The 27,426-nt window shown below is 50.3% G+C and overlaps 4 protein-coding genes across 7 annotated transcripts in view; 2 read left to right on the forward strand and 2 right to left on the reverse strand.

Moving 5' to 3' along the window:
* syngr3a (synaptogyrin 3a) overlaps positions 1-19,358 on the forward strand; it is a 57,539-nt gene extending 38,181 nt beyond the window's left edge. The window contains exon 5 of the mRNA XM_062485924.1: positions 19,348-19,358. The gene's annotated coding sequence lies outside the window, so the exon portion shown is untranslated. The remainder of the gene's footprint in view (positions 1-19,347) is intronic.
* Positions 358-4,766, forward strand: prpsap2 (phosphoribosyl pyrophosphate synthetase-associated protein 2). 3 transcript variants are annotated; one of them, XM_062485821.1, is made up of 11 exons: positions 358-491; positions 984-1,144; positions 1,436-1,488; positions 1,937-2,003; positions 2,173-2,345; positions 2,505-2,620; positions 2,808-2,863; positions 2,960-3,108; positions 3,886-3,956; positions 4,062-4,208; positions 4,284-4,766. In XM_062485821.1, the coding sequence occupies exons 2-11, from the start codon at positions 1,062-1,064 to the stop codon at positions 4,440-4,442; spliced, it is 1,074 nt and encodes a 357-aa protein (XP_062341805.1). In that variant the 5' UTR covers positions 358-491; positions 984-1,061; the 3' UTR covers positions 4,443-4,766. The 3 variants fall into 3 exon arrangements, with proteins under 3 accessions (XP_062341805.1, XP_062341822.1, XP_062341813.1); XM_062485829.1 differs by lacking the exon at positions 358-491 and having other exon boundaries at positions 1,018-1,144; positions 1,380-1,488; XM_062485838.1 differs by lacking the exons at positions 358-491; positions 1,436-1,488 and having other exon boundaries at positions 1,010-1,144.
* LOC134039742 (dnaJ homolog subfamily A member 3, mitochondrial-like) lies at positions 6,021-11,758 on the reverse strand. Its single transcript, XM_062485791.1, has 11 exons — positions 11,504-11,758; positions 10,894-11,036; positions 10,537-10,620; positions 10,060-10,275; positions 9,631-9,783; positions 9,252-9,399; positions 9,110-9,174; positions 8,845-8,973; positions 8,619-8,734; positions 7,912-8,009; positions 6,021-6,944 (listed from the first exon to the last, which is right to left on the reverse strand). The coding sequence occupies exons 1-11, from the start codon at positions 11,715-11,717 to the stop codon at positions 6,922-6,924; spliced, it is 1,389 nt and encodes a 462-aa protein (XP_062341775.1). The 5' UTR covers positions 11,718-11,758; the 3' UTR covers positions 6,021-6,921.
* Positions 12,147-27,391, reverse strand: srebf2 (sterol regulatory element binding transcription factor 2). 2 transcript variants are annotated; one of them, XM_062485667.1, is made up of 19 exons: positions 27,044-27,391; positions 22,798-23,340; positions 22,498-22,649; positions 22,196-22,348; positions 21,641-21,913; positions 21,353-21,458; positions 20,924-21,081; positions 20,554-20,758; positions 19,882-20,057; positions 19,491-19,740; positions 19,116-19,285; positions 18,530-18,701; positions 18,184-18,352; positions 17,946-18,055; positions 17,644-17,776; positions 17,335-17,500; positions 16,235-16,411; positions 14,865-14,976; positions 12,147-14,600 (listed from the first exon to the last, which is right to left on the reverse strand). In XM_062485667.1, exons 1-19 carry the CDS (start codon positions 27,132-27,134, stop codon positions 14,377-14,379), a joined length of 3,540 nt encoding a protein of 1,179 aa, XP_062341651.1. In that variant the 5' UTR covers positions 27,135-27,391; the 3' UTR covers positions 12,147-14,376. The 2 variants fall into 2 exon arrangements, with proteins under 2 accessions (XP_062341651.1, XP_062341643.1); XM_062485659.1 differs by having other exon boundaries at positions 12,147-14,597; positions 14,862-14,976.
* Between the last annotated feature and the right edge of the window lie 35 nt (positions 27,392-27,426).

Raw genomic sequence — 27,426 nt, forward strand, 5'->3', positions numbered from 1 at the left:
ATGGTTCTTTAAAGCACACATAAACACATATATAGCCGACAATGCTTTGGGGAGGGAGACCACTATAAAACCACTCTAAGTGGACTAGCAGGAGGTTCTAACAGGAGGTAAAGAAACAGTGACATCTAGTGATTGAGCGAAAGCATGTTCTGAGATTCGGCCGATCTTTCTGAATGGTTCCAGTATAAATTACATTCTGGATTTTTATTGATTCAATATCCTATTCCTATATTTTTAGGAAATATTGACGTGTGGAAATTTTGTAAAAAAACTCTAATCTGAGGTCACATTTGACGCAGAAATAAAAATTCGCTTTGTCCAGATGACGTCACGTAGTCAACAAGGAAATCTTCCAGTCAATGCGCTGGTCTTTGATTGGACATTTCGAACGTCAATCATAGTTGAGAAGGCTTGCTGGGATTGAACAGGTTGAGGAAGGCTGCAGAAACCACCAACTAAATAAACAACGTATTGACTAAACACGCAAACTGGTATGTAACATTTTACAATTTCCGTTAGTATTTAAGTTTCTACTTTGGTTGTTGAAACGTGGTGCAAGTTGAGTTTCGCTACGCAAAGGACGATGTAGCCTAATGTTTGAAGCAAACGATCTTGAAATCAATGGAGCAGGCGCAAATGCTGAGACTCGCGCATTCTATTACGGGTTTCATTTATTTAAAAAGCTTGGCGCAGCTCCAGTCATCTACAGTAGGCCTGTTTCACTTCTGTTGTAGAACGTATGTTTCGGTTTTACTGGTCGTTGTGAACAAGCTAGCCAACATCATCATCGTGCTATGATCTCGTGACTTTCCTGAAACAAACAGCCATCTGGCATTGCGCTGACTGTATTTGTCAGGCCCGTTATAAGGTGTCGCTTCTAAGCTAGCTAGCTGGCCACGTGACAGTGTTTTCACACGCCCTCATCTGAACAAGCTAGGCCTGGCCATGTTTCTCACCGGCGTGTTTGTCACTCGTCGGTGCAGGAAGGGCTCAGCGCGGTGTGGGTGCCCAGGGATCCACTGCCTGAGTGTGGGGAGCGAAGCGGACGGACCCCCCCAGCCATGAACCACACCAAAGGAGGACTAGTCATCTTTAGCGCTAACTCTCATCCCTCCAGCCGAGAGTTGAGCAGAAGGATTTCCGAGTGAGTACATGCACGGCTGGACAAGCAGAAAACTCACGGACATATTCGAGGTTTAGTGTCAACATGTATACAGTACACCTTCTGCCAGACATGCATTCACACCAACAGTCAGACTTGGTGTCTGTCTACCTGCAGTCATTATATCTATAGTGTGTTGCAGTTTAGGGTCATAGTTCAGCTATGGATTCTATCTCAGGAGAGGATTTAACATTGTGCTCTTCTTGGGCATGAAAAGGTCAGCATGATCTCCCACAGGAACACAGTACTTCCTGTTTGTGTCTCCCTTCGCAGGCGGTTGGGGGTGGAACTTGGGAAGGTGCAGGTGTACCAGGAAGCTAACCGAGGTGCGGTACTGACCCCTCATGTACCCCAGCAGCTTGTTAAACCACTGGTGGTGTGTGTACAAGTGTGTGCGTGTAGTACAGTAGAGCTGCAACCAGGAGCTAAGCATACCGGCTTTACCCATGCTCTCTCACTCTCCCTTTCGCTCTCTCCCCCGCATTTTGTTTTATAATCAATGTTGCGTGGGAAGAACATTCTTGGCATGACTTGTTGTACAGTGCATGTAGTGTGTAAGTGTGTGTGATAGGGCCAAAGTGAATGTGTGTGTGTGTGTGGGACACAGAGAGAGAGTGTGTGTGTGAGAGAGAGTATGTGAGAAATAGCAGAGTAGAGCATGAGGTCTCTAATGAGTGGCAGACTGTATGTATGTGTATGTGTGTGTGGGACAGAGAGAGAGTGTGTGTGTTTTAAGAAAACTGAAGCCTACTTCACATCTCCCTGTTACCATAGAGACACGTGTGCAGATCCAGGAGTCGGTCAGAGGAAAAGATGTTTTCATCATCCAGACTGTGTCCAAGTATGTAAACACACACACACACCAAGGCCCTTATGCTGCTGGCTGCCACAACTCTCCCATTTGGAGAATGAAAGAGTCTCCTTCTCCCTCTCCCTCCCCCCTCCTCCTCTCCCTCTCCCCTCCTCTCTCTCCTGCCCTCCCTCCCCTCCCCCTCATCCCCTCTCTGCAGGGATGTGAACACCACCATCATGGAGATGCTGATCATGGTGTACGCGTGTCGGACGTCGTGCGCCCGGAACATCATCGGGGTGCTTCCCTACTTCCCCTACAGCAAGCAGTGTAAGATGAGGAAGAGGGGCTCCATTGTGTCCAAGCTGCTGGCCTCCATGATGTGCAAAGCAGGTGAGGGGAACACACACACACACCGACCCATGGAAACACACACACACACACTTGTGCTACACAAACTGACTCATGTACACGCACACACCTTTCCTGCCTAGTTTTTGGAGGAACAGAGCTGTCTCACCTTAGTGTGTGTGTGTGTGTGTGTGTGTGTAGGTCTGACTCATCTCATCACCATGGATCTCCATCAAAAGGAGATTCAAGGCTTCTTCAACATCCCAGTGGACAACCTACGGGCCTCTCCCTTCCTTCTACAGTACATCCAGGAGGAGGTACACACACACTCACACACACACACACACACTGCTACACACACACACACACACACACACACACTGCTACACACACACTCTCACACACACACACACACTGCTACACACACACTCACACACACACCTCAGCATGTTGTACATGTCACAGAAGGTAAACATGATTCCTGTATTCTGTACGCATCTGCAGATCCCAGACTATAGAAATGCTGTGATTGTGGCCAAATCTCCTGCCTCTGCCAAAAGGTAGTCTCTCTCTGCACCTCTTCACATATCAGTGTGTTGGAGAGTGTTAGAGTGTGGCCTTACTGTGTGTGTGTGTGTGTGTGTGTGCGCGCGCAGGGCCCAGTCCTTCGCTGAGCGCTTGCGTCTGGGTATAGCTGTGATCCACGGGGAGGCCCAGGATGCAGAGTCAGACCTGGTGGACGGGCGCCATTCTCCCCCCATGGTCAGGACCACAGGAGCCATCCACCCCAGCCTGGAGATACCATGTAACACACACACACACACACACACCTGTACAACACACACACCTGTACAACACACACACCTGTACAACACACACACCTGTACAACACACACACCTGTACAACACACACACACCTGTACAACACACACACCTGTACAACACACACACCTGTACAACACACACACCTGTACAACACACACACACCTGTACAACACACACACCTGTACAACACACACACCTGTACAACACACACACCTGTACAACACACACACCTGTACAACACACACACCTGTACAACACACACACCTGTACAACACACACACACCTGTACAACACACACACCTGTACAACACACACACCTGTACAACACACACACCTGTACAACACACACACCTGTACAACACACACACACCTGTACAACACACACACCTGTACAACACACACACCTGTACAACACACACACACCTGTACAACACACACACACCTGTAAAACACACACACACCTGTACAACACACACACCTGTACAACACACACACACCTGTACAACACACACACCTGTACAACACACACACCTGTACAACACACACACCTGTACAACACACACACACCTGTACAACACACACACACCTGTACAACACACACACACCTGTACAACACACACACCTGTACAACACACCTACTGTACGCACACTCAAAATTCCATCTGTCTGGAGCATGCGCCATGTCTGTCCTAAACTCCAGCTCACATGTAGATTGTACCTCCTCTCCCTCTCCCTCTGTGTGTGTATGTGTGGACAGTGCTGATCCCTAAAGAGAAGCCCCCCATCACCGTGGTGGGAGATGTAGGAGGGCGCATCGCCATCATCGTGGTGAGCCTCACTCGTTCTGGAGGCGGGACACCGATTTTTTTTGTTGTTGCGTCTGTGGAGTTCCTAATGATTGACAGCTCCCGTCCGTCTGACCCCGCCCCCTAGGATGACATCATCGATGATGTGGACAGTTTTGTGGCGGCGGCCGAGACTCTGAAGGAGCGCGGGGCGTACAAGATCTTTGTCATGGCAACGCACGGCATCCTGTCCTCGGACGCACCCAGACTCATAGAGGAGTCTGCTATCGACGAGGTGTGTGTGTCTGTGCGTGTTCTACTTACGTGACCACAACAGTCCGTGGGTGTGTATAACATGTCTTCTCTGCAGGTGGTGGTCACCAACACCATTCCTCATGAGCTGCAGAAGCTGCAGTGTCCTAAGATCAAGACGGTGGACATCAGCATGATCCTGTCAGAGGCCATCAGACGCATCCATAACGGGGAATCCATGTCCTATCTGTTCCGCAACATAGGGATGGACGACTGAACACACACACAGGCCCCCACACACACACTCTAACCAGGATCTGGACGTGTGCTGGTGTGTGTTAGTGGACAGAGTATGAGGGTAAAGGCTGTGCTCTGGGTTTCCTATGACTGAACAGAAATACTGATATTTAAACCGTTCTGACAATAGTTGGCCAACTAGTTTGTTGCCATAGCGATGTTAGACATACAGGGTTCCGGGACTGGACTAAGTTATAGCTGGGAATCAAGACTGAAGCAGGTCTTTGTTATTGGTACTCACATGAAATGTTTTTGTATTCATATACTTCTATATCACTGAGATGAATAAATGAAAATAACTTAATTGAATTGTGTCCTGTTTTAACCACATCTACCAGAATCTTCTAGCATGCATGGAAATCCTGTCACCCCTCTCTCTGAACGGCCCACGTTCTGGATCAGCAGGCTGTGAAGGACCAGAGTGTGCGCAGGCGAATGAGAGAAATCTAGAATCCAGAGGACTATGGTCCCACCTACCTGGTTTATGGCTGTCAGGAGGAGCTAAACAGTTTATTTAGTGTAGAGAAACCTTCTGAGACAGATCAGGCCAGAGAGCCAGAGAGCCAGGCCCTGCTCCCAGATCAGGCCAGAGAGCAGGGCCCTGCTCCCAGATCAGGCCAGAGAGCAGGGCCCTGCTCCCAGATCAGGCCAGAGAGCCAGGCCCTGCTCCCAGATCAGGCCAGAGAGCAGGGCCCTGCTCCCAGATCAGGCCAGAGAGCAGGGACCTGCTCCCAGATCAGGCCAGAGAGCAGGGCCCTGCTCCCAGATCAGGCCAGAGAGCAGGGCCCTGCTCCCAGATCAGGCCAGAGAGCCAGGCCCTGCTCCCAGATCAGGCCAGAGAGCCAGAGAGCATGGCCCTGCTCCCAGATCAGGCCAGAGAGCCAGAGAGCAGGGCCCTGCTCCAAGATCAGGCCAGAGAGCCAGGCCCTGCTCCAAGATCAGGCCAGAGAGCCAGAGAGCATGGCCCTGCTCCCAGATCAGGCCAGAGAGCCAGAGAGCATGGCCCTGCTCCCAGATCAGGCCAGAGAGCCAGAGAGCAGGGACCTGCTCCCAGATCAGGCCAGAGAGCCAGAGAGCAGGGCCCTGCTCCCAGATCAGGCCAGAGAGCCAGGCCCTGCTCCAAGATCAGGCCAGAGAGCAGGGCCCTGCTCCCAGATCAGGCCAGAGAGCCAGAGAGCAGGGCCCTGCTCCCAGATCAGGCCAGAGAGCAGGGACCTGCTCCCAGATCAGGCCAGAGAGCAGGGACCTGCTCCCAGATCAGGCCAGAGAGCAGGGACCTGCTCCCAGATCAGGCCAGAGAGCAGGGACCTGCTCCCAGATCAGGCCAGAGAGCAGGGACCTGCTCCCAGATCAGGCCAGAGAGCAGGGACCTGCTCCCAGATCAGGCCAGAGAGCCAGGCCCTGCTCCAAGATCAGGCCAGAGAGCAGGGACCTGCTCCCAGATCAGGCCAGAGAGCAGGGACCTGCTCCCAGATCAGGCCAGAGAGCAGGGCCCAAGCACCTGCTCCCAGTAGGCACACAGGCTGTGTGCCCGACCAGGAACCAGCACAATCACCTCCTTGCTTCATGAGTTTATTCCTGTTACTTTTTCAACAAATTAAACAGCATGCTTTGGATTACGATTACGTCGAGTTAGACATCTTACCCCTAATGTAACGATGATTCCTCACACATTGGACTTTGTTCAAACTGAATCACATTTCAATCAGACTGGAGTTTTATTATTTATGGATGTATATTATATCTCTAGTTTCTGACATGTTTGTTTCCACAATTCCATTCTGAACAGCTATCTATGTACATGTATGATGAACGAGGAAACACAGGGTTAAAGTGTCGGCGTGTGCTAGGAGTCGTCTGGAGAGCAGGATATGACCTGCTGTCTACTTCCTGTTTGTTCAGGGCATCTGAACTTGTTTCAACCCTCCTTAGTGAAAGCTCATGCCATCATCAAAACAACTTGACTCATCACCGCTTCACTATGGTGATCAAGTGAATATAGAGGGTGGCACATACAAGATTGGGGTTTCCATGGTTTCTATAAAACATACAAATTGAACTTTTGGATGTTTCTAAACCCATTCCTCCAAAACGTATAATGACCAGACTAAAACATCAGAGTGCATCTGGGGAGATTACTTATTTTCTTTCCGTGGTCTGGGATTCCGAAATAATCCTCCTTTATGAAGGAAGGATGCAAACACACTGTTTTTCTGATCACATCCGGTGTTTTGGCCAATCACAGCCGTGAGGGTCAGAAATGTGTTGCATCACTTCCTGTTTTGGATGTTTTCTCTGTGAGGCAGGAGGATAAAGGCGAGTCACTGTCCAGGGAACGCCAGCTCAGTCCAGTCCTCGTCCAACACGTCTCCGCTGCTCTCGCTGCTCCCCCCCCCTCCACCGCTCTCTGCTGACGTCCACACAACTGGGCTCCATCCGACGCCCCCCAGCAGAACCTCCTAGGTCCCCGTGGATCTTTTACCTGGTGGAGAGACGAAACCCAAGAGGTGATCATGAGAACGTGTCTTGAGCGGTTTAACCGACCACCCCAGGTGTGTTCCTCCTGCCCTGCCTGTGAGCACCTACCTCTGCTGCCCCCACCTGGACACACACAGGCCCTGCGTAAGCCAGGCGGACTGGGCCAGGCTCGCCCACCCCGCCCTGGACAGCCTCCTGAGGCTCTGGCCTCCAGGCTGATACTAGCCGGAGCCATCCAGGGCAGCTCTCTGGGAACAGGGCTGGAGACTCTCTACGTGCCTAATGATCTGCTTTCAACAGTCATGAAACCTTCCTGTCATGTGTGTACTTGTAGTGGTGATGGTGATGTGTGTGTGTGTGTACCTGTAGTGGTGTTGGTGATGTGTGTGTGTGTACCTGTAGTGGTGTTGGTGATGTGTGTGTGTGTACCTGTAGTGGTGTTGGTGATGTGTGTGTGTGTGTACCTGTAGTGGTGTTGGTGATGTGTGTGTGTGTACCTGTAGTGGTGTTGGTGATGTGTGTGTGTGTACCTGTAGTGGTGTTGGTGATGTGTGTGTGTGTACCTGTAGTGGTGTTGGTGATGTGTGTGTGTGTGTACCTGTAGTGGTGTTGGTGATGTGTGTGTGTGTACCTGTAGTGGTGTTGGTGATGTGTGTGTGTGTACCTGTAGTGGTGTTGGTGATGTGTGTGTGTGTGTACCTGTAGTGGTGTTGGTGATGTGTGTGTGTGTACCTGTAGTGGTGTTGGTGATGTGTGTGTGTGTACCTGTAGTGGTGTTGGTGATGTGTGTGTGTGTGTACCTGTAGTGGTGTTGGTGATGTGTGTGTGTGTGTACCTGTAGTGGTGTTGGTGATGTGTGTGTGTGTGTACCTGTAGTGGTGTTGGTGATGTGTGTGTGTGTGTACCTGTAGTGGTGTTGGTGATGTGTGTGTGTGTGTACCTGTAGTGGTGTTGGTGATGTGTGTGTGTACCTGTAGTGGTGTTGGTGACACCGTTGACAGTCCCCTCCACGTCAGTTTCGTCCTCAGCGTAGCTCATGAGCAGAGCTCTCTGTCTGTCTGTCAGCAGTCTGCACAGAGTCAGAAGCACAGCACACAGGAGTCAGAAGGACAGCACACAGGAGTCAGAAGCACAGCACACATGATGAGTCAGAAGCACAGCACACAGGAGTCAGAAGCACAGCACACAGGAGTCAGAAGCACAGCACACAGGAGTCAGAAGGACAGCACACATGATGAGTCAGAAGCACAGCACACAGGAGTCAGAAGGACAGCACACAGGAGTCAGAAGCATAGCACACAGGAGTCAGAAGCATAGCACACAGGAGTCAGAAGGACAGCACACAGGAGTCAGAAGGACAGCACACAGGAGTCAGAAGGACAGCACACAGGAGTCAGAAGGACAGCACACAGGAGTCAGAAGCACAGCACACAGGAGTCAGAAGGACAGCACACAGGAGTCAGAAGGACAGCACACAGGAGTCAGAAGGACAGCACACAGGAGTCAGAAGCACAGCACACAGAAGTCAGAAGCACAGCACACAGAAGTCAGAAGGACAGCACAAACTATAGGAATAAAATATTCCTTCCAACAGAGAGGAAGCCAGCATAGAGCCAGGAAGAGAATAGGAAGGAGGGATGTGTCATGTGACACATCATGTGACAGCTTGGGGTCTTACTTTGGGACTCGGATCTTGATGTGGACATAGTGATCCCCGAAGCCGTAGCCACTGATCCGGGCGATCCCCTTCCCTGTGAGGTGGATCCTGTGGTCAGTCTGGACCCCAGCTGGGATCTGGTACGGAGACAACCAGCCAATCAGAGAGCTGCTGTGACTAGATATTATTATAGCGCTGATACTGACATAATCCTTTGTGTGCGCATTTGTGTGTGTGTGTGTCTTACAGTGAGGTTGAGAGCCTCGTACAGGCCCTGAGCGCGGGCTGTGCCCCCCAGGATGGCCTGGGCCACAGAGATGAGGACGTCAGAGTGGACGTCCGCCCCGTCCCTCCGGAACACCGGGCTCCTCTGGACCTGCAGGACGCACAGGGGGATATATCAAGCCACCCATATCCTCACGGCAACGGAATGTATTTATTTAGCTGTTTTCACAAGACAAGGTACAGGGGGGCGGGAGTATCGAGTGTGTGCATGCTGCCGTCAGACCCACCCTGAACGTGATGAAGATTTCCTTGTTTCCCACTGGCATCCTGACGGTCTGGCCTTCCTCAACCCCTACACACACACACACACACACACCAGGGTATAACTTCAGACTCACACAGATGTGTATGTGTGCGTGCGTGTCTCACCAGCTGGCACAGGCACCATGACGGTCCTCCTCTGCTTGGCCTGGCCCGTGCCTCGGCAGCCTCCGCAGGGGGTGGAGATGACGGAGCCCTTCCCGCCGCAGCGCCGGCAGGTGGAGCGCATCACGAACGGCCCCGTGTTCACCGTCTCCTGCAGCGGCACAGCGGCGAGCACCGTTAAGCACACACTCCAGGACGTGACACACACACTCCAGGACGTGACATCACACACAGAACACAGGCCAAGAGAGTCTGGAGGGACTCAGTGATGCACTCTATTATTACATTTAGTCATTTAGCAGACGCTCGACTCGCTTTGCATAAATGAATAAAGATATGAAATGAGTGACCTGTAATTTAACGGGAGCCATGAGGGACTCACCATGCCGGAGCCGTTGCAGTGATGGCAGTGCTGGACCTTGGTACCAGGTTCATGGCCTTTGCCATCGCAGCGCTGGCAACTGGCGTCCATGTTGACGGTTATCTCCTTGTTGATGCCCTTGGCAGCCTGGGTGAAGGTTAGCTCCATGATGTACTGAGGAAACAGCAGGGCAGACACCCGTATGACAGGGAGAAAACATACATGGGAGAAGATGTCTTACGTCTAGGATACATGCATCCCATTCCACTCACTTTCTATTTCACTTAACTCTATTCTATCAATAGAAGAACTGAAATGTTAGTCAGAGTTTTGGTCTATTGTCATTCCACTGCTTTACATGTCGTCTGGTGTTGATCATGAAGGTTCACAAACACTTCAATGTTCTCGTTTATGGTTTTCCCTCCATTTTCTCCCCCCATCTCTGCTGACCTCTTGTGGCTGGTCGAACACAGCGTTAAAGTCTCCAAAGCCACGGGCTCCGGAGAATTCTCCGAAGATCTTGCGGAACAGTTCCTCGGGGTCCACGTGGGTGGCTTGGCCACTCCAGTACTGCTGCTGCCCCGCCCCCCGCTGCCCTGCCCCTGCGTCGAATCCTGCCGTCCCGTACGTGTCGTACTGTTTCCTCTTCACCTCGTCACTCAGCACCTGAACACCAGGACAACAACACAAAGTAAACCAACCGCTACACACAGACAACCCCTGACAGTCCTGCTGCACCAGAAGAGGGTGACAAGAGAGACCGACCAGAGGGGGGTGACAAGAGAGACCGACCAGAGGAGGGTGACAAGAGAGACCGACCAGAGGAGGGTGACAAGAGAGACCGACCAGAGGAGGGTGACAAGAGAGACCGACCAGAGGAGGGTGAAAAGAGAGACCAACCAGAGGAGGGTGAAAAGAGAGACCAACCTCGTAAGCCTCAGCCAGCTGGGCGAACTTCTCCTTGGCCTGAGGGTCGTCCTTGTTGGTGTCTGGGTGGTACTTCTTGGCCATCTGAAGGAGCACAGCAGACTCTCACATCAACCAATAAATGCAGGGGATCCATACCAGCCACATGTCTACTACGTACACTATTCCTTGACTCTGACCACAAATATACCGTAGAACTGTGGACTTCCATTTTTTTTATCGTCCTCAGTGTTTTAGAGCTAATGTTAGGCTTTGGATAAAAGTGAATTAATACAATGTACAATGTAACCACGACGGATCCAGGTATAGTCCTCGGTCTAACAGATGACAAAGACCTGTTGAGGTGGTTCTACGCACCTGGTAGTACGCTTTCTTAATCTCCTTCTGGGTGGCTGCGCGTGGAACACCCAGAATCTGGTAGAAGTCCTGCTTGTTGGCAGCAGGGGCGCTTGTGTGGAAGGACAGCGTGCAGATGACATGAGGGGACGTGATACTCGAGCCTGAAACATCAACAGAGCACGGGGACACTAAGTAGCGTCCTAAAGTCCTAACAAACATGCGGGCATATTAGATAGAAGTCTAGTTAAAACCGTTTCTTATTGATGACAGGTTGTATAAGTTTGCTGTCGAAAACTAGGGCCTATGTTACATGGTTACAGCAGATGGAAAGTAGTGGTCCTAGGTTGGCAAGGTCCACTGCACAACAAAGCTAGAGTACTGCTACTTTAGTTAGCGAAATAAACTACAGGCTGTAACGTTAGTTGATTACATCACTTTCATCAGGTTATCACTGTATGGTGGTATATGGAACTGCGCAGCCCTTTATACCAATGTCAACGACATGTTATCAGTCAGCCGCTTGCAACGCCACAACTAAGCAAAACGCTGCCTCAATGTAAGCTAGCTAGCTGGAAGCAACGAGCTAGCTAGTTTAGCTAGCTGTCTGTCTGAAGCTAGGCCTGCTCACCTGGCAGTCCGCTCAATGTCATGACGTTTCCCATCCCTGCACGTGATGAACTGCCTGCCGGCCAGATTTTCGGAGCTCCGGTAGTGGAAAGACTACGGACACGGACACCCCCATCGAGAGTGGAGGCGAAGGCACACCCTGCACGCCTGTGTCCAGCGGACACGGCGACTGTCATCCAGCGTGTGGAACAGCGAGCCGCTGAAGACGCCATCATTACTCCACTGACAGGCCTACGCTCAACTGCGCATGTCCAGACAGGCGCTCTGAATGTTGGGCTGCGTCAAGGGTATGAAGGCAAATCAGTGACATAATGAAGGCATTGAATACTTGATATTGAAATTGAAACACCACAGAAAAATCTGAGCCGAAAAAATACAGATTGCAACATCAGGGATACCAAGGTATTGCTTGCCTCGAATTTTGTTCCATTTGAATTTTTATTTTGTTGGGGGGGGGGGGGGGGAGGGGAGAAACCTGAACTTCTGAACCTTGAATTCAAAACCAACAAATTCGGTGTTTTTTACAATTCAATATTAAGTACGCCTCTATTCAATGCCTTTTAAAATCCAAAACATTATGTCACTGATTTGCTTCCACATTACATTATTTCAACTGACACTTGCAAAGAGTACAGAGACAAATGTTCGCTGTGCATCTGCTGTTTTATTAAAAACACAATTAAAATAAACAAGAGACATTTAGAAACAGCACAGACATGAGAGAACACTAAAAGCCAGTTTGTAACATTTTAACAGCAACCATTACAGTTTATTATTGGTTAAGCAGAGTACAGATATACCCATGACAAGCGGTCCTCTAAAGTGTGAAAGAACGGAGAAATAAAAGTTATGGTTGTGACAGGTCAGGAATTGGGGCTATGCAAATTGCTGCGATGCGTATTGCTACTTTTGTCTTGTATTCTAATTTTAAAAAACAAAGTATTGTTCTCTCACGTTTACATCCCTGGGTTGCGATGACAGTGTAAAATGACAAATTGCTTTCCGAAAAACTGCGCTTGCTTGTATAATATCAAATCCATTAAATTATAAAATCAGAACACAGTGAAAACGACAGGGATGACGTGGCCTGCTAGGCGCCAAAAGACGAAACATTTAAAAGCAACTGGACTCAGAGATTCAACCATGACAGCTGTTTAAGCATCGAAAATACATTGTAATAAAATAACTTTGAACTACATCAAGGCCATTATGCTTGAGCTTACCCTCCTGCTCCGATGGATGATAAGAGACTACGAACTCAGGGAGACAGAATTCCCGGACATCATATATTTTAAATGTTCAGGAATCTTTAAACTGTGATTCCAAACCATATAGTCCCTCTAACTCCCTGATCAGGTTTTATTTGTGTGGGAAACCATCTTTAGTTTGAGTCTATCTGTGACCGGTCCCTTCTAGACACGGCAGTCAGCCCTCAACACCTCCGTCCACCTTCTCTGCCCCATGGATGAGTTACCTCCATGTTAGGCTACAGCGCTTCTTTTTGAATTAGTTCCGTCCTCCCTCTCCACCATCCATCTTTCTTTCTTTATCTTGAGCATAGCCAAGGACTTCCTGCCCTCATCTTAAGACTGATGTCCACACCTATGTACAACTTATATACAATTACATGACTGTTTATGTGTGTCGTGTTACAGAATGATCTCCTTTCTGTATCGTCTGTTTTTTTCAAGTGAGGGTCCTCTCTCCAAACTCTCTCTACTACTGGTTCCTACATGTTCCTATTCTCTAACTAGTCAGCTAGGTCTGTTAGTATTGCACTGAGTAGAATAGTCTTCACTCAAAAGCTACTCTGGGACACCTGTTTAGACATCATAAACAAATCGGACTGAATTCGTTACCGTTCTGATCTACAGTGCACTGGCGAGGCACAGTCAACGAGGTAGATAGATATGGATACTCCCCATACTGTGCTGAGAGAAGCCAGCTACCTGTGTTCCTCCAGGCCTGGCCACGTCACACACTGCCAGCCCCTCGAGTCAGTCCCCCTGCCTCGAGTCAGTCCCCCTGCCAGCCATCTGGTGACGTTGAGCCAGCTGTATACTGGTTGTATCAGTTGGGATTCAAAAGAGACTTTGATGACTTAGCTCTGCTAACGTCTGCCTGCCCACGACACGAACAGCATCCTATACGTCACGCATGCTTCAGGCCCTTCGTGGAGACTGACCATGAATGGTTTCATCATTAAAAAAATGGAGTGACTCCATAAAAACAGACTCCTAAAACAGGCTACCATTCAGTATAACCTTTAGCTACCAGATTAAGTTAATAAAAGGACTGCGGATGTAGGAGTCGGTCATTATTTCCTGGGTGTCTTTCACTGGCTGGCCCTCGCTGCTGTTCTAAAGCAGTTAGCTTTTAGCTCCCAGCCGGGGCTGGATCAGGAGGCCTGGAGTGAGCCCAGCGTGTCATCATGGTGTCCCAGATCAAGCCTCCTCCAGGACCGCTGCTATAGAGACGCTACTGTATGGCTTCTAGAGAAGTCTATGGCTTCTAGAGAAGTCTATGGGTTATAGAGATGGATTTGGGGTCTAGAGAAGAGTGTAGGACTGTACATACCAACAAACAAAACATCTGTAGCAGAAATCAGGGTGTAGATTGGCAGTGAGTGTGTAGGTCCCTTTTGTGTGTGTGTGTGTGTGTGTGTGTGCATGCGCATGTTAAACATTAATGGTACACCTAAAGCATTTTGAATGGTCAATGATCCATGATGCATCACAGACCACTTACTTCTCTGTTGGAGTTCTGTGAGATGCGAGTCTGACAGGTACGTGGTGTGCACTTGTGTGTGTGCACTTGTGTGTGTGCACTTGTGTGTGTGCACTTGTGTGTGTGCACTTGTATGTCTGCGTGTCATCAGGAGGCAGCGATGGTGGTGCCTCCGCTGAGCCTCAGCAGGATGTGCTGACAATCCTGCAGGGAGCGCCGATCCCCCACACGCTCCAGGGTGCGCTTGGCCTCCGCCAGCAGACGGGCCCGGTGCCCGGGCGGGGTCAGGAGGGGGAGGGGCAGGTGGCGACACGCCAACAGGATGGCATGGGCCCGCTCCCTCTCTCCCAGGACACAGTCCCCATCAGCTGGAGGGAGGAGGAGGAGGAGGAGAGGGAGGAGGAGGAAGGGTTGACAGAAAATGTATCAGTTTTGGGATAAACTCAAGGCCTGTGTGTGGTTTGTGTGTGTACTGTGTGTATGTATGTTCTGTGTGTGTGTGTGTGTACTGTGTGTATGTTCTGTGTGTGTGTACTGTGTGTGTGTATGTTCTGTGTGTGTGTACTGTGTGTATGTATGTTCTGTGTGTGTGTACGTTCTGTGTGTGTGTGTATGTTGTGTGTGTGTCTCACCCAAGCTGTCTCCGGGGCTGTTGGGTCGGCGCCGCAGGCTGTGTTCCAGCAGCTGGTGAGTGCGGGTGGGGCTGGCTCCAGCCATCAGCCTCACAGTGGTCTCATGGAGGAACACCTGCACAGGAACACTCGTTAGCACAACACACCTGGACTGGACCCCAGTACAACACACCTGGGGTCTCATTTATAAAACTGTGCGTAGGATTCTTACTAAAAGTGTACGTACGCCCAAAAGACTAAAATGTACGCCATTTTAGTCTTTTGGGCGTACGTACACTTTTAGTAAGAATCCTACGCACACCTGTAAGCAATGTTCCCTTTATAAATCACAGATTACCTACAAGTGTGCGTACGCGAATCTGCATTTTACCACGCCCTGAACACGCCCATTTTTAACCATAAATGGTCAATGCAAAGCACCTCATGAATGCTAATCCAGGATATTAATGACCCTGGCATGCGATTGTTTTATACGGTGAATCATGGTGCATGACAACTTCTCAGACATTGTTAGCCTATTGGCGGAGGCCCGAAAACCACATTATTTGGTGGCCGGTGGATCACTAATTAAAAAAAAACAGTGCGAGTGGCGTCAACTGTGCCAGTGATACTGCGAGTCGACAATTTGAAAACAAAAGCGTTTTGTTATGAACAGTAGTCTATTAAAGTCTGGACTGATAACGAGGACGTAGAGTGTAGCGATTGCGCGGGAGCTTAACGACTGTATTTCCAGTTTTTGACATATGATATATATGCACAGTATTAAATAAATATATTTAGTTATACAATGTGTTCTGCAGTTATCTAAAGATAGGATATGTGATGTTATCCTGTATTCCATGCAGTCGGGCTCGGGCATCTCCCCCTCCTACATCCCGTAGTGGACAATCTGATGGTGAGACAGACAGCGCTGAATTTTGATTTAAAATTTGAGTTGGATTGTACAAGGTGTTTATGGAACAATTATCAGTCAGTACAAGCACAAATAACACTGCTGGGTTTAATTTTCATCATAATGATGAAATTGAGTGAACACATCATCAAATGTGTGTGAGGAAAACAAAATATATAAATATTACGAGTAATCGTTCTTCCCACATTTACTTTCTGCAGTCTGACTACAGTACGGTCATCTGCGTCGCCAATTCCAACTGCTTCCAAAATGTGCGTAGACCTACGGGAGGGTCAGAGTCTGCGTGGAGGACCGCACATTCTCCCATCAAGTTTGTTTTTTATAAATCACAACCTTTGCGTGGAAAGTGGCGTACGCACATTTTCAGCCCCGTTTTGTGGGTACGCAAGCTTTATAAATGAGACCCCTGGACTGTACATTACTACCAAATAACCCCCACTATTGCAGCCCAGCCCTGCACCTTGTGCTGTGCTTGTCTGTAGCTCTGGCCCACCCTCCTCAAGGTACTCAGGTCTCTCTGGAAGCCGGCCAGCTGGGCTCCTTGGGCGGGGCCTGGCTCTCCGTTGCTGCTGCCTCCTCTCTGCCATAGGCTGGTCCTCAGTGTCAGAAGGAGGTCACACACCAGAAGCTCCACCCCCTAGGTACAGGAAGAACACCCTGGTCAGACACAACACACTATGTACATAACAAACACTCACAAATATCTGAACATGAATCAAATGTTTTTTGACAAAACGTCAAAAATACAAATTGAATCCATATGAAATGTTCCTGCATGTACCATACGTGCAATGCAGTGTGTTGGCCTGTAGGGGGTGGTGTGGTGTGTGCTGGGTGTGCTGTGCAGACTGGGGGGGCCTCTGAGCTGAACTGCAGACACATCGCACCGGGAAGCAGGATCATGCAATGCAACTACAATGCACCTCAGCCACCCCCTACAACCCCACACTCTCTGCTGTCAGGTGCTCGGGTGTATGTTTGTGTGTGTGTGTGTATGGCTGTGTGTGTGTGTGTGTGTGTGGGTGTGTATGGCTGTGTGTGTGTGTGTGTGTGGGTGTGTATGGCTGTGTGTGTGTGTGTGTGTATGGCTGTGTGTGTGTGTGTGTGTGTATGTGTGTGTGTGTGTGTGTATGGCTGTGTGTGTGTGTGTGTGTATGGCTGTGTGTGTGTGTGTGTGTGTATGTATGTGTGTGTGTGTGTGTATGTGTGTGTGTGTGTATATGTGTGTGTGTGTGTGTATGGCTGTGTGTGTGTGTGTGTGTGTGTGTGTATGGCTGTGTGTGTGTGTGTGTATGGCTGTGTGTGTGTGTGTGTGTGTATGGCTGTGTGTGTGTGTGTATGGCTGTGTGTGTGTGTGTGTGTGTATGGCTGTGTGTGTGTGTGTATGGCTGTGTGTGTGTGTGTATGGCTGTGTGTGTGTGTGTGTGTATGGCTGTGTGTGTGTGTGTGTGTATGGCTGTGTGTGTGTGTGTATGGCTGTGTGTGTGTGTGTGTGTGTGTATGGCTGTGTGTGTGTGTGTATGGCTGTGTGTGTGTGTGTGTGTGTGTGTGTGTGTGTACCTTGTTGAGCCAGCTGACAGAGGGGGGCAGGGAGATGCTGGCTCTCAGGTAGCTGCTGGCTCTGTCACAGTGAGACAGGCAGCCCACAGTCCCCTCCCCCTTCAGGGGGGACAGGCTCATCTGCACAGCCTTGCACAGCAGCAGGACAGCTTTGGGCAGGGGGTGGCTGCAACACAGCGGAGGCGCACACACACACACACACACACACAGACGTTAAACTTGAATTTCTTGCCTACTGAAGCACAAACAGCCTCAAACCCCCACTGTCACACACTGTAAAGATCTCTCTCTCTCTCTCTCTCTACTTACTTCAGTGTGTGCAGAGCCCTAGGCATGCGCTCAGTTTCAGCCAGCAGTGACTTCACAGTGACATCATCACCCTGCAGCCAATGAACAGCAGCTTTCAGGACCAGCGCCCACCAGCGACTCACTGGGTCTGCAACTGTGAGGAAGAGAAAAAAGAACATTCTGAGAATACTGTGTGTGTGTGTGTGTATGTGTGTGTGTGTGTCTGACACACGGGGGTGGTGTGTGTGTCTGAGGGTGTGGTGTGTGTGTGTCTGAGGGTGTGGTGTGTGTGTGTCTGAGGGTGTGGTGTGTGTGTGTCATACCTGGCATGGTGGTGTGACTGGGCAGGGCCGGGAAGGGAGGGGAGGGAGACAGAGACTCCTCAGTGCTGCTGTTCAACAGGTGCAGGAAGTCCAGAGCACTGGAGAACTCCCTGCATGAGAGAGAGAGAGAGAGAGAGAGAGAGAGAGACAGAGACAGAGAGACAGAGAGAGAGAGAGTGTAAAGGGAGCATGTGTTGACAGGGAGGGACAGGCAGGGAGCTGGAAGTGTGTCCTGTACCCTGAGTCCTTGTGTCTCCCTGCCTCGCTGTGTCTCGCTGCCTCGCTGTGTCTCGCTGCCTCGCTGTGTCTCGCTGCCTCGCTGTCTGCCTGGGGCTGCAGCAGGGAGTGCACCGCTCTCTCCAGAAGCTTCTCACAGAAACAACGGTGCAGCTGGGCAATAGGATCAGCTGGAGAGAGAGAGAGAGACAGAGAGAGAGAGAGACAGAGAGAGAGAGAGAGACAGAAAGAGAGAACGTGAATTAAAATAATCAAAATTACAAGAATAATTAACCCCCCCTCCAAAATGTGGTTATTGTTTCAAAGAAGTGTTTTTTTTGCTCATTCAGGGATTTTGGGGTCCATACCTGGGTCTCTCTGGGAGGTGTACACCCCCTCTCCACTGTCTGACCTCACCGACCAATCACAGCTCAGGAAGAACTGCCTACCCAATGGGGTGAAGAGCCAGCGCAGGCAGTCAGGAATGGGCTTGGACTCTGACTGGCTGGCCACGCTCTCGGCACAGCTCAGCAGGTAACCCTGGGAGACGGAAACAGGAAGCACGAGGAGGACAGTGAGGATGAAGATTCAGAAGGAGATGGAGGAGAGAGGGTGGAGGAGGGAGGGTGGAGGAGAGAGGGTGGAGGAGGGAGGGTGGAGGAGGGAGGGTGGAGGAGGGAGGGTGGAGGAGAGAGGGTGGAGGAGGGAGGGTGGAGGAGGGAGGGTGGAGGAGAGAGGGTGGAGGAGGGAGGGTGGAGGAGAAAGGGTGGAGGAGGGAGGGTGGAGGAGAGAGGGTGGAGGAGGGAGGGTGGAGGAGAAAGGGTGGAGGAGGGAGGGTGGAGGAGAGAGGGTGGAGGAGGGAGGGTGGAGGAGAAAGGGTGGAGGAGGGAGGGTGGAGGAGAGAGGGTGGAGGAGGGAGGGTGGAGGAGGACAGGTGATGGAGCAGACACTCACGGGCAGGAAGGAAAGGTGGTGGCCCAGCACGGTGCGAAGGGCGGTTGCCGCGGTGACGTAGATCTGGGCGAGGTGAGCGGCTGCCATCTTTCCCTGGGCGCTTTCGCTGAGGGTGAGAGCGCTGAGAGACAGAGAGAGAGACCACAGAGCCCCGCGCTGGGGGAGCTTCCCTACGGGGGGCGAGAGGGGGGGGGGGAGGGAGGGGTAGAGAGAGAGAGAGGGAGGGGGAGAGGTAGAGAGAGGGACAGAGAGAGGGTGTAAGACAATATAACTTAACCTTCAGGTCAGGTTTCAACTATGTACAGAGGCTACAGTAATGACTGACATGACTTCAGTAACACCACTCATCTTGACCAAGGCTGACTGTCCAATCACCTGTGAGCTGCAGCTGGCTCAGCTTATGGTAGACCAGCGCTGCGTCCCGTGAACTGGTCTTTGACTCCTCCCCCTCATGCTTCCCTCCAACCTGGTGCACCAGCCAGCCCAGTGGGGTGGGACGATGCAGGCAGTAGCGAATCAGGTTCCAGGAGAGAGAGAAGAGCAGGTCCAGATTGGTGGAGGGCAGAGCTCTTCTCAGGACTGACAGGCAGGTCTCCAGACTGGTCTCTGCTGCCGCATAGTCACCCTGGAGACGGGGGAGGGAGGGAGGGAGGGCACAATTCAAATAAAACATTCAGAAACTAGTCAACAACTAAAAAGATAAAAAATAAATATGATAAAACACTCAGACAAGGAGAATGAAGGATAGTCGGGGCCGTGAGCTCACCCTGCTGAGGTGCAGGTCGGCCTGCCTGCGATGCCTCCAGAAGGACACTGACTTGGGGGAGTGAAGGAGGGTGACTGGTTCCCACTGACGCAAAACCCTCACACACCCCCACACCGCGCCCACACCACTCAGCACCCACACACTCACCCACGGCAACAGACACCACAGCCACGACGCTGGGGGGAGGAGCCAGACCGGGGGGGAGGGGTCAGTATGCAAATGAGCTACACATTTCAATGACATCACCAAATCGTCGCACAAACACTAGTCCTGGATCAGAACAGTAGTCCTGGATGTTAGAACACTAGTCCTGGATCAGAACACTAGTCCTGGATGTTAGAACACTAGTCATGGATCAGAACACTAATCCTGGATGTTAGAACACTAGTCATGGATCAGAACACTAGTCCTGGATCAGAACACTAGTCCTGGATGTTAGAACACTAGTCATGGATCAGAACACTAGTCCTGGATCAGAACACTAGTCCTGGATGTTAGAACACTAGTCATGGATCAGAACACTAGTCCTGGATCAGAACACTAGTCCTGGATGTTAGAACACTAGTCATGGATCAGAACACTAGTCCTGGATCAGAACACTAGTCCTGGATGTTAGAACACTAGTCCTGGATGTTAGAACACTACTCCTCCACCTAAAGGAGATGTTCTCACCAAAGTTCTGTGTCTGGCTGGGGAACCAGACCAGGGTCCTGGAGGGCCCGTGCCCAGGGGTCAGGCCGGGGCTGCCCGGGGGCTCGGGCCCCAGGAGGGAGGGCAGGGGGTTCAGGGACAGGCAGAGAAAGGTCAGGGCACACAGCAGGAGACGAGACCGATCCATCACTCCCACTGAGGGGGGCGAGTCAGGCTCACACTTAACCTGAGAGAGAGAGAGAGAGAGAGAGAGAGAGAGAGAGAGAGAGAGAGAGAGAGAGAGAGAGAGAGAGAGAGAGAGAGAGAGAGAGACAGAGAAGAATGATGTAAATGGGGGAGGTGGGTTGCAGAATGTTGGTGTGTGTTTCTTCCCATGCAGTGTCCAGCTCACCAGCTCGTGGTCCAGCAGAGGGCTGGCAGGTTCTGAGTCGATGCAGTAGGGAGAGAACTGAGGAGAGCTGGAGCCAGACTCTGACTCTGAGGCAGGAGGAGACAACATCACCACCTCCGCCTTCATCTCCACATCCTCCGACAGACACACCACGGACTCTGGGAGAGGGAGGGGTTGAGAGGGAAGGGGGGAGGTGTTGAGAGGGAGGGAGATAGAGATGGAGGGGGTAAAGAAAGCAGAGGAATAAATGAAGGTATGGATGGAGGGGAAGAAAGATGAAAGGAGAGAGAAAGAGCAAGACAGGTCAACATTGTGTTTGGAGACTTTGTACTCTCTCCCTATAGTCCCAATCCCCCCACCCCTGAATCCATAATGTCTACCCTTAGACCCATACCCCCCCCACACACACACACAAACACACACACATACTGTTCTTCATCTTCAGGGTCAGGTTCTCCTGCCTCAGCTTGTGGTTGACCTGCTGTAGGTACTTGATGTAGTCGATGGCTTTCTTCAGCACGCCTGACTTGTGCATCTGCAAACATAATTTAGAGCTGGGATTCAGAAACCTTAGACTTGAGCTTCACAACAGAGTCATAATGTTAGCATATAACTTAGCAGACTAACCATGAAGTCATAATGTTAGCCTGGGCCCTGGTCAGACTAACCATGAAGTCATAATGTTAGCATGTTAGCATGGGCCCTTGTCAGACTAACCTTGGCGTCATTGCCCATCACCAGGTCTCTCAGCTCCAGGATCTTGTCGTTGATGGACGACCTGTACCGTTTCTCAATGATGTTGTGAGTGGTCCTCTTCTCCCCCTCCTTCACCACGCCCCCTGGCCCCACCCCCACCATCTGGCTCTGGTCCATTATTTGTCTGATCCCGCCTCCACACTGGGCGTTACCCGACTGCAGCTGTTTGATTGGTAGTTTGTCGGCGCCCATCATGACGGGCATGGTGGTCAGGATGTTGCTGCTCATCAGAGTCTGAGAGAGGGGGAGGAGGAGAGAGGAAGACAGGAAGGTCAAGTTAGTGAAGAGGAAGGCATGATGACAGGAAGTTAATGTTAGTGAAGAGGAAGGCATGATGACAGGAAGTTAATGTTAGTAAAGAGGAAGGCATGATGACAGGAAGTTAATGTTAGTAAAGAGGAAGGCATGATGACAGGAAGTTAATAGAGGAGAGAGGAAGACAGGAGGTGGAGAAGAAGGAAAAGGCAGGTCAGGATATGTCTCCTGAAGACACTGTGATCAGACAGGAAGACTCACAGGAACCTGCAGAGCGGTGGTCTGGATGGGCGTGGTCAGGGTGGTGATCCCGTTGGGGTTCTGCATGGTGGACAGAACCTGGGTCCCATCTGACTTCAGAGTGGTCAGAACCAGAGAGTCTGTCTTCAGAATCTGAGGCTGGTGAACCAGGAGCTGAGGGAGGGGAGGGGAGGGAGCACAATGGTTCAGTTAATTTCAAATTATTCCTCCCCTCAAAACAATATTTTTTGTCAAGAAAGTAGAAAATGCTAAATATCCACGTGTGTTGTCAGTGTTGTGAGGCCTTGGGGTGTCCAGGTCACCTGCTGCATCTGCGGCTGCATGGTGTGAACTGTAGTGGGCGTCTGGATGGTCTGGATGGTCTGGCCGTTCTGTGTCAGGACACGCTGGTGCTGGATGGTCATTGGCTGGACCTGCTGTGACGTCATAATGCTCTGCATCTGTGGTTGGAGGACTACGGGCAGATGAAAAAAAAAAGAGAATAAATCAGTAACAAGCCAATCATATGACTGATTCGAATGGATTATATTAAATGTTTTAATGAGACCCCTTTCCTTGAACAACAGCGTTAGTCCCTCCGCCCCCCCTCCCTCCCCCCTGACCTTGGAAGCCCGTGGTGGGGCTCTGGTGGCAGATGACCGGGTTCTGGATGAAGCGGGACTGGCCCCCGTTGGAGGTGATCATGACGGTCTGGGCCTGGGTCTGGATGGGCAGGGTCTGGTTGTGGGTCTGGACCAGGGTGTGGACTGGGAAGGTCTGAGTCTGCAGGGGGAGGCCCTGGGTGTGGACCTGGATGGCGGGCTGGGCTTGCTGCTGGGGATGGGGCTGGATGTGCTGGGGCTGAACCTGGGGCCGGGGCTGGAGCAGGGGAGGGGTACGGGTCACATGGTGCTGCCCAGCCGAGATGGTCTGGATGGGGGTCTGGGGCGGGGTGAGGGGCATGGACTGGGGGGTCAGCATCCCTGAGGGCATGAGGGTGCCCTTGCTGGGCTGGTAGACGGGGGAGGTAGTGGGGGTGCTGGGGGGCTGGGGGGGGGCTGGGTTGGTCGATGCTGGACCCGACTGGAGGGACCCTGCGGAGGGCATCTGGTCATCGAAGAGGTCCGGAAAATCCCCCACCTGGTTACTGATGAACTGGACCATCTCTGTAGGAAGAGAGAGGGAGAGAGAGCACCAAAAAGGGATGGTTTTGAGTCTAAATAAGCTTTTCACACATAATAATTGAAGTTTGAATAATAATAATAATAAATGAATAAAGTTATAAATGGATATTATATAATGGAAAGCAAAGTGAAAAAAAGGGAAGCATAAAACAACATAATTCTACTATGTTTCCCTGAATCTGTTTGGCGTTTCTTATCAGAGAAAAACCACAGTGCTTCATCAAGTCCAATAAAGACATAAAAGTGTCCTAGTTCCTTAAGCCGTCACCGGGTGTCACTGTGCACAGGGTGAACCATCCCTGATGAGCGTGGTTAATGCTTAATGCTTCCTCACACACTCTGAACATGAGAGATCGATCACTAGGATACTGTATCACATACCTTCCCCAGACGCCTGAGACACCTGAGGCTCAGGTACTACAGTTTAGTCCACCTCACACACACACACAAGCTCCCTACTGACTCAGGAATGATCCGGTACTTACTACTTGTTCATGACTAAGTCACTGCTAACTCAAATGACTGGAAGCATGATCTGGTCACACTAACATGATCTGGTCACACTAACATGATCTGGTCACACTAACATGATCTGGTCACACTAACATGACCTGGTCACACTAACATGATCTGGTCACACTAACATGATCTGGTCACACTAACATGATCTGGTCACACTAACATGATCTGGTCACACTAACATGACCTGGTCACACTAACATGATCTGGTCACACTAACATGATCTGGTCACACTAACATGACCTGGTCACACTAACATGATCTGGTCACACTAACATGATCTGGTCACACTAACATGATCTGGTCACACTAACATGATCTGGTCACACTAACATGTCCTTGACTGAAGAGATCTCAGACTCTGAGCCAGATTGTTGCCAAGGACAAGCTAATGGTGACTAACTCAAGGTTCCTGGCCCAGGCCTTGCAACACGGCTACTGTTCTGGCCCAGAGTCAGGGAGGACAGATAGGAAATGAGCCATCACTGTGTATGGTGGAGCGGTTGTATAGCTAGCCTTGAGAAAGGCCAAGGTTACCTAGCAGCTGATGACTGCAGACAGACTAAGGTCATCTAACACAGATAACCTGGGTGACAATAGCAACTAGGTGAAAGAGGAAGTGATATAAAGTCCTGGCTGGTGTCTCTAGTAATGTACACACGAGGAAGATTGTGGCCGACCCCTCCCACCCTGGCCACTCCCTGTTCCAGCTACTCCCCTCCGGCAGAAGGCTGCGGTCCATCAGGACCAAAACCTCACGCCATAAGAACAGTTTCTTTCCACCTGCTACTGGCCTCTTCAACAAGGCCAAGGACTCCCATTGACATTCATTCATTATTTAACCCAGTATCTGATTGCACTATGTTGACCACTCATGCTGCTCATTCTTATCCTTATTCTTATATATATTTTATTTTATTTTATATTTAAATAGTTTTATTCTTAGATTGTTTAGTTCTTAGGAATAGTTAAACTTCTGTACCTTTACTTAATTTAAGATTCGTATATGTTTAGTGTTTGCACCTCCCTGCCACAGTAAATTCCGTGTTTGTATACATACATCTGATTCTGATGATCACTTCTCTAGAATGGCAGCTGGCAGCAGATGTGAAGCCAGTCTGGCTCAGACCACTGGAGAGATTCACAACCCATCAGGACACTTTGTTTGGAACATGTCCGTGACCTATTGCCATTATGGTTTCCTAACTGTTCTTCCTTGTATTGTACCTAGTTAAGCCACTGCATTCCTACAGAGTAACAAACGGGCATTGTTTTGTTTCAATGGTTACACAACACCGGACATGATATTATCATGTAAAGTTGTGTCCCTGAAGAGTCCACATCAAGAGCAACATCCCTGTGACCTTTGGAGTGACTTGACTGTGTAGTGGATGTCAGACTTTCAGCGGACTAGCAATCTGGGATAAAACACCACTGTTCTCCAAGAGGCCTTGACCTCCCTATACTGTATTCACAGATTGGAGAGACTATGATTGGAGAGACTATGATTGGAGAGACTAGGGTAGTCAAGGCAAGCCCTTCTTGGCTTTCAGACACACTGGTGAGGTATTGAAGAGACTGCATGGTTGGGTCCATACAGAATCACCTGAGCCAAACTTCCTTTCCAAACATGTCTTGGTAAACGCCTGCTAATTAAACCCAACTGAATTTCCATCTATTGGGCCACACACACACACACACACACTCATCCCCAGACTGCACTCTCTCTCTCACTCGCTCTCAAAAATGTGGACACACAGAGACAGATTTTCATGCACGCACACACACACACACACACACACACACACACACACACACACACACACACACACACACACACACACACACACACACACACACACACACACACACACACAGTTGGCTTTCAGCAGAGGGACAGAACAAAACCCTCCTCTCCTGACCCCCCTGCCCACCCTGCCCCCCTCCTCTCCTGACCCCCCTGCCCACCCTGCCCCCCTCCCCCCCTGATTCGAGGACAAGCGAGATACAAAGAGATAAAGCCGTCAGAGGGGGAGGCTCTCCTTGGAGCTCAGCAGAGAGACACGTTATGTAATGAGAGAAGTGGCAGGAGAACATGAAGGAGAACCTTCTAGACTGCCGGCGATACGGGACCAGACAGACAGGTTCCAGAGGAACGGGCCCAGCGGCTCTCTGCCCTGACGCCCCGGTAGAGGCCCGATAGAGGCCCCGGTAGAGGCCCCGGTAGAACAGCCTCACGACCCCCACTACTCACACAGCCTGACGACCCCCACCCCCACACAGCCTCACGACCCCCACTACTCACAGCCTCACGAGCAGGGAGAACCTTTTGATGTAGAATGGGTTAAGGGTTAGAATGACCGGTGACAAATCTGAACTTATCTCACATGTCTGATAACAATCTAATAATGTGCTGATACTTAACATGACATTTTATCTATCCCCTCCCTCCAGTCATCACTCCATCCATGCCTCTCTCTGTCTGTATCTGGTAACTTGGCGTTCAGTGAAATTCCGCTCTAATTGAAATCCGGTGACGCCTGCAGCCTGCAGTCCCGTCGTTTCACAGAGGGACTAAAGGGATCAACCTTGTTTTGATAAGACCTGAACAGGATGTGATATAGCTGCTGAGCTCTGGGGACAGTGCACACTCAGCTGGGCCTGGACACTGGAGCGAGAGGGTGGCCTGGCCTCGTCATTCACTTCTATTCTTATATTCTATTCTGTTAAGTCACGCTCTTCTGGAAAGTTTGACAACCACCAACGCGAAAACAACTATTCAGCTATGCAACGAACACTTCTGGAAGGGTAGACGGAAAATATGCATAATTTATGAGAAACTTTCCCAAACTTTTGATTTCACCAGTTTAACGCAGAATATTTTGGAATTTGCTAAACTGATGACAGGTGCCACGGCACCACAAGCACGTTAATCTGAATAGCATTTTTATTTCCGTATTTTTCGTTCCACAAACAGGATTTTTTAAATATATCTAAATATCATTTGATAATTGGACTACTGCGCATCTAGGTTAAACCATGGATTTGACACATGATGCCCATCTATGTGACTCGTGAGGTCCGCGATAATAGGCAGCGCTCCGGACTGAGCGGAAACAAGTCGTAACTGCAGAAACACAACAATAACACAAACGACTTTCTTACCATCGATATCCCCCAAAGTAAATTCATTGCCCAGTTCTGACAGCGTAGGGTCCATGTTTTCCAGAGACGGGATGTGCTGCCCGCTGTCCATCCTGTAAGTGAGGCTCGCCTCCCCGGTCTATACCGGGGCCGGGTTGTCGAAGAGAACCAATGACGGGAGAGCTGTTTGGCCGTCACTAACGTCAACCGAGGCTTTATCTTATCTGTTAGAATATAAATGTATTATCAGATAAATTGATACAATTCACGAGCGCCTCGGAGAGGCGGACTTCTGTACAAATGAATACATTTACAATGTTGAAGACGCCATCTTCTTGTTTTCCCCTCCTTTACGTCATTCACAAACACAGCCTGTATAAGCATGAGACCAGGCAGCACTAACC

This window comes from Osmerus eperlanus, chromosome 2, assembly GCF_963692335.1.
Source record: "Osmerus eperlanus chromosome 2, fOsmEpe2.1, whole genome shotgun sequence".
In the NCBI taxonomy this organism is placed as follows: domain Eukaryota; kingdom Metazoa; phylum Chordata; class Actinopteri; order Osmeriformes; family Osmeridae; genus Osmerus; species Osmerus eperlanus.

What these genes read in the sequence shown, in the direction of transcription:
- prpsap2 (XM_062485821.1), top strand. Translation starts at nt 1,062, where the DNA reads ATGAACCACACCAAAGGAGGACTAGTCATCTTTAGCGCTAACTCTCAT. An exon ending in CTCCATGATGTGCAAAGCAG is followed by an intron (nt 2,346 to 2,504) that starts GTGAGGGGAACA and finishes GTGTGTGTGTAG; the next exon opens with GTCTGACTCATCTCATCACC. An exon ending in TCTCCTGCCTCTGCCAAAAG is followed by an intron (nt 2,864 to 2,959) that starts GTAGTCTCTCTC and finishes GTGCGCGCGCAG; the next exon opens with GGCCCAGTCCTTCGCTGAGC.
- LOC134039742 (XM_062485791.1), bottom strand. Translation starts at nt 11,717, where the DNA reads ATGATGGCGTCTTCAGCGGCTCGCTGTTCCACACGCTGGATGACAGTC. An exon ending in TGTTCGACCAGCCACAAGAG is followed by an intron (nt 9,784 to 10,059) that starts GTCAGCAGAGAT and finishes CTGTTTCCTCAG; the next exon opens with TACATCATGGAGCTAACCTT. An exon ending in TGTCACCAACACCACTACAG is followed by an intron (nt 6,945 to 7,911) that starts GTACACACACAC and finishes TCTCTCCACCAG; the next exon opens with GTAAAAGATCCACGGGGACC.
- srebf2 (XM_062485667.1), bottom strand. Translation starts at nt 27,134, where the DNA reads ATGGACAGCGGGCAGCACATCCCGTCTCTGGAAAACATGGACCCTACG. An exon ending in GACCCTGAAGATGAAGAACA is followed by an intron (nt 21,082 to 21,352) that starts GTATGTGTGTGT and finishes TCCCTCTCCCAG; the next exon opens with AGTCCGTGGTGTGTCTGTCG. An exon ending in ACAGACAAGCACAGCACAAG is followed by an intron (nt 14,977 to 16,234) that starts GTGCAGGGCTGG and finishes GTTCCTGTGCAG; the next exon opens with GTGTTCCTCCATGAGACCAC.